Consider the following 6000-nt stretch of genomic DNA (forward strand, 5'->3'; position numbering starts at 1 on the left):
TCCTCAGAATTCTACACACAACACCCTATAATGACAACATGAAAAAAGTTTACTTGAGATTTTTGCAAATTTATTAAAAATAAAAAAAAAATGAGAAAGCAGATGTACATAAGTATTCACAACCTTTGCCATGAAGCTCAAAATTGAGCTCAGGTGATCCTGTTTCCCCTGATCATCCTTGAGATGTTTCTGCAGCTTAATTGGAGTCCACCTGTGGTAAATTCAGTTGATTGGACATGATTTGGAAAGGCACACACCTGTCTATATAAGGTCCCACAGTTGACAGCTCATGTCACAGCACAAACCAAGCATGAAGTCTAAGAAATTGTCTGTAGACCTCCGAGACAGGATTGTCTCAAGGAACAAATCTGGGGAAGGTTACAGAAAAAATTTCTGCTGCTTTGAAGGTCCCAATGAGCACAGTGGCCTCCATCATCCGTAAGTGGAAGAAGTTCGAAACCACCAGGACTCTTCCTAGAGATGGCTGGCCATCTAAACTGAGCGATCAGGGGAGAAGGGCCTTAGTCAGGGAGGTGACCAAGAACCCGATGGTCACTCTGTCAGAGCTCCAGAGGTCCTCTGTGGAGAGAGGAGAACCTTCCAGAAGGACAACCATCTCTGCAGCAATCCACCAATCAGGCCTGTGTGGTAGAGTGGCCAGACGGAAGCCACTCCTTAGTAAAAGGCATATGGCAGCCTGCCTGGAGTTTGCCAAAAGGCACCTGAAGGACTCTCAGACCATGAGAAGCAATATTCTCTGGTCTGATGAGACAAAGATTGAACTCTTTGGTGTGAATGCCAAGCATCACGTTTGGAGGAAACCAGGCACTGCTCATCAACAGGCCAATACCATCCCTACAGTGAAGCATGGTGGTGGCAAAATCATGCTGTGGGGATGTTTTTCAGCGGCAGGAACTGGGAGACTAGTCAGGATAAAGGGAAAGATGACTGCAGAAATGTACAGAGACATCCTGGATGAAAACCTGCTCCAGAGCGCTCTTGACTTCAGACTGGGGCGACGGTTTATCTTTCAGCAGGACAACGACCCTAAGCACACAGCCAAGATATCAAAGGATTGATTTCAGGACAACTCTGTAAATGTCCTTGAGTGGCCCAGCCAGAGCCCAGACTTGAATCCGATTGAACATCTCTGGAGAGATCTTAAAATGGTTGTGCACCGATGCTTCCCATCCAATCTGATGGAGCTTGAGAGGTGCTGCAAAGAGGAATGGACAAAACTGGCCATGGATTAGTGTGCCAAGCTTGTGGCATCATATTCAAAAAGACTTGAGGCTGAAATTGCTGCCAAAGGTGCATCGACAAAGTATTGAGCAAAGGCTGTGAATACTTATGTACATGTGATTTCTCAGTTTTTCTATTTTTAATAAATTTGCAAAAACCTCAAGTAAACTTTTATCACGTTGTAATTATGGGGTGTTGTGTGTAGACTTCTGAGGAAAAAAATGAATTTAATCCATTTTGGAATAAGGCTGTAACATAAAATGTGGAAAAAGTGATGCGCTGTGAATACTTTCCAGATGCACTGCAAGTAAGTCTCTTGGAGTACTAGGGAAAGCAGACTATGCATGTGTTAATCATATGGTACTTTTGTGGTTAGGGTCTGTGTGTGTGTGCGTATATCTATTGTCGAGGGTGCCAGGGGCCACGACCCGGCCAGGACTCCTTGGAGGACCGGAAGTGGGCGTGTGCCCATCTGGGATCACGTGGGGGCCGCCTTCCTGGTTGCTTGTAGGGGCCCCGTGGTCACCGCCAGGAGGCGCCCCAATGCCTTGGGGACCCTGGACCTCAGCCCTTCCGCCACACCAGGAAGTGCTGGGGGGAAGAGAAGCAGGGACACCCGGAGAGCTTCCGGGAGAACAGCCGGAACTTTCGCCACACTGGGGTGTGTCAGTGGGAGATTGCCGGGGAGCATCTGGAGCTCATCCGAGTGTGGATAAAAGGGGCCGCCTCCCTTCATTCAGGGCGAGAGTCGGGATTGGAGAGGACTGAGCTGGAGAAGGCAAGGAGGCGGCCTGAAGAGAGTGAGAGAAAGGCATTGTGTGGCCAGGACTTTGGGGGTTTGGTGGTGCACTTACTGTAAATATTAGTGTAAATAAAGGTGTGTTGGGGTGACAATGATGGTGTCTGCCTGTCTGTGTCAGGGTCAACCTTCACACCACACTATGTATGTGTGTGTTAATCTTAAAGTGCAACAGTAGAGCAACCCGATAACAAACTTGACGAGTACACTTACCCTTAAAGAAAACAGATAAAGTAGAAGGAAATACCACGATAATACAATTAATAAACCTTTTAAAGATTAATTTTTAGTGTTTTCATTTGGTTCCCTGCTTCCTGCTGTAAACATATATTAATAAAGTAACAACAGTTACAGAAAAAACATCATATAAAAAGGGCAAGTTTACCAACACAGACTTTTCTGACTTACAATTTTTTCTTTATCATCATCGCTATTATCTTCTGCTGTGCCTTCATCTTCAAGCACAACTGACGAGGGTGCCATCCACTTGTCTTTGGGAAACAATTCAATTGCAACAATATCTTCATGTACTGCCCTGTTTAAATTCTTCAGACCCTGGATAAGAATCTAAACACATAGAAAACAGAGTTCCTTTCTAAAACAGACAGTACCATAATTTATTTCTTATTTTCTTTTAAATATATCCTGTATTCTTATTTCTGAACACCATTTTAAAAAGTATACAAGAGCAAAACAAATTTTGTACAGCATGTCATGTGAAGTATAAACGACATACTATGAAGTATTGTAAGGTTTTTAAAGAATTTCACTATTACAAAACAAGACATAGAAACTTTACAACATCCATCCATCCATTTTCTAACCCGCTGAATCCGAACACAGGGTCACGGGGGTCTGCTGGAGCTAATCCCAGCCAACACAGGGCACAAGGCAGAAACCAATCCTGGGTAGGGTGCAACCCACCGCAGGACACACACACAAACACGCATTTCCTAAATTATTTTCATTACTTAGCACTAATTACATAGAAAAAGAATGATTTGTGGTGACTTTCAGGGTAACTGAACTTTTTAATACTGATGAAAAATTTCATAATTAATTTTGTTTATGTATGAAAAAGTATTATTTCATAGGGAATAAAAATGAGAAAAAAGAAAATTCATAATTATAAGTACCACAAAATATACAGCTCAGAGCTTTAATTTTATGTGAGGCAGGGAAGGGGTGGGATTTCCCCTCAGAGTAATAACAAATGTGAAGATTTTTTTGGATTTGGGGAATTTCAATGTTGTATTTATAAACATGATCATTACAGACTACACAACTTATGTGCACATACTAAATTTATTCGCTTACAGTTTCTATTAACTGACATACACAGCTTAAAACCAATACAAAACAGATTCAAATATTACGTCATTGCCATGCACATTTTTGAATACCTAAGTAATTCAGGACATTTTCAATTACAAAATGTTTTTAAAGCTGTTTTTGTAATAGAACACTTTTCAAATCATAACTCTCATAAAAATCTCTTTTTTGATGTTTGCGACATTTGATATTGAGGGATTGTCAGTATATGGAGCAGTCTGTAGTTGGTTAAAAAAAAATTGACGAAAACTAACATTTAACAAACAAGTCAGATTAATTCAGTTTCTTATGCTACCAACTCCTGATGCTTTATTTTTCCAAAATGTTTATTCCATGTTTAGATTTGTAAGAACTTTAAGGTTACCTTTATGCATAAAATGTATTAATAAATGTAACTTTTCAATTTAAGAATATGTCAGAATTCCTGCAAAACAGACTTTGTTCTTTTGTTCAAGCTACATTACAAAACTGATTTTGCCATTACTTATGAGTGTATACTAATTCAACAGCTGAATTGAACAGTGATAATTATTCATTAATGACAGCTACTTTCCATTTGCTCCTGTACCATCAAAATATGTATTCGTTGCGCTATTACCATGTTTGGCACAATATAAGTATTCCATTTCAGCAGCCCTAAACTTCACATCTCTATAATTATGTGCTTCCATTAACACATTACATGTCGATGGTTAGAAAATGGACAACTGTTTGGACAAACAACTGCAGCAGTGATCATTACAATCAAAAGAAGAATACAAAAGTTCAGTATAAATATTATAAATTATCCTGTATTAAAAGGGGATTAGCTGGCCATTATGTCTCATTCAAATAAGAGACACAATAGGTTATAAACATCTGCAACTGGTTTAACATCATCGCTCTGAAAGCGAGCATAAATCAGATATTTTTTTCATTTTGAACCAATTCCATAAACAGATAAAAGTGTTAATAATGAAAGCTTTTTTGCCATGAAAATGCACCAGCTCCCCTGCAATCCTACTCAGGAAAAAGTAGGTTTAGCAGATTAATGGATGGATTGCGTCAGCTAACAATTACTTTAATAACAAATTTACAGTTGCACCACAAAATTGCACAAACTGACCAGATTAATCAAAATCAGATACAGTATACTGTATTACTTTTAACCCCCCACATACAAATAATTTATAGGGTTGTCAAATAACTTATTTTACCTCTTGATTTTCAGCATTATCTCCATGGACCCACACAGTGGCTTCCAAGTAGTTATCTCTGCTGGCCCGAAATGTTCCCTGCAAGTAAGTACCAGACTTGATCCCCTGCTGTAGTCTAGACAGCTGCAAATGTTCTTGAAAGATTATTCTACCAGTTTCAATTTCATTCTGAAAATATAAACAAATAAACAGCAGAAATGTTAAAAAAAAAAAAAATTATATATATATATTAAAAATCCAGCCAGGAAACAAGACATATTTGGAAGATTTTTTCAAGTCCCGTGAGTCGATACTTTTGACCATGGGATGTTTTCAAGTCATGCCTCCTCTCAACCATAGAAACCCACGCACACGGTACTCTCATCTTTTGTGTGAATGCTTTTTACAGACACAGTTTTTGCACTTTCAGCTCTTATAAATTTTAACATTTTCCTCACTTTAAGTTCCCAAATAAAGAAGACATATTATTTCCAAATCTTACTGAAGAATTTCATCACGAAGGGTAATCAACAGTAAATATGTGTACACTGAGAAAAAATTAAGTCAAAAGAACGAACGCTAAAAATGACGATCAGTTACACTGCAAATTGGTTAAATGCGTATCAATAGACTATGCTGAAACAGTTGGAGGTGATCGTGTGGAAGATGAAAACATCAGCTTACAATATTCCAAAGAATATTTACAACCGTTAACACCGTCCGGTCTTCCGCCACATTAATTACTTTAGAAAGAAGGTTGTAATGTAGAACATCTTCAGGGGATAACATTAGACAACAAAGGAGATCTTGATATGCCATTTGTATTAAAATGTTAACAGTTTCCCGTTGGAATAGCTTTTGCAAAGACAATTTACAAATTTCATAGCCAAACATTCGAAAAAGTTGTTTTATTTAATAGAGAGAAAGAAACTAAATTCAATCACGTGCAGTTATAAGTGGCATTGTCACGATGAAAATCCAAACATAGAATCACAATTCAATGCAATATTGACAAAGATTTTATTCAAAAAATTGCTTTTACTTAAGTTTTACAGTAAAAGTGTAAATTTACGTGTTAATTTCAAAGCCAAACAGAACAAAATAATATTACGCAATGAATAACTCTAACGCAACTTGAAACATAATTTACATTCAAATGATTACGTTTTAATATTTTTTACTATGGTTAAATACTCACTGTAATGTAAAATAGTAAATTTTACATCCACATTCCCATACATGAGCGGCAGAACCACAAAGAAGTTAGCGCGCAGCACAAGAATGGGGGTTGGCGAGCAAAGCGAGTAGGGGGCAAAGCCACCTAGTGTGTGTATGTATGATGTGTGTGTGTATATATACTGTATATACAGTGGGATGCAAAAGTTTGGGCAACCTTGTTAATAGTCATTATTTTCCTGTATAAATCGTTGGTTGTTACGATAAAAAATGTCA

At 38.4% G+C, this 6000-nt stretch overlaps 1 protein-coding gene across 2 annotated transcripts in view; it reads right to left on the reverse strand.

The window, feature by feature from the left end:
- dis3 (DIS3 exosome endoribonuclease and 3'-5' exoribonuclease) overlaps positions 1-6000 on the reverse strand; it is a 61927-nt gene that overhangs the window by 41676 nt on the left and 14251 nt on the right. For both annotated transcript variants that reach the window (XM_039745336.1, XM_039745335.1), the window contains exons 5-6: positions 4570-4737; positions 2450-2608 (exon numbers count right to left, since the gene is read on the reverse strand). In XM_039745336.1, coding sequence (XP_039601270.1) covers positions 2450-2608; positions 4570-4737 — 327 coding nt within the window. The remainder of the gene's footprint in view (positions 1-2449; positions 2609-4569; positions 4738-6000) is intronic.

Source organism: Polypterus senegalus, chromosome 2, assembly GCF_016835505.1.
Source record: "Polypterus senegalus isolate Bchr_013 chromosome 2, ASM1683550v1, whole genome shotgun sequence".
In the NCBI taxonomy this organism is placed as follows: Eukaryota; Metazoa; Chordata; class Cladistia; order Polypteriformes; family Polypteridae; genus Polypterus; species Polypterus senegalus.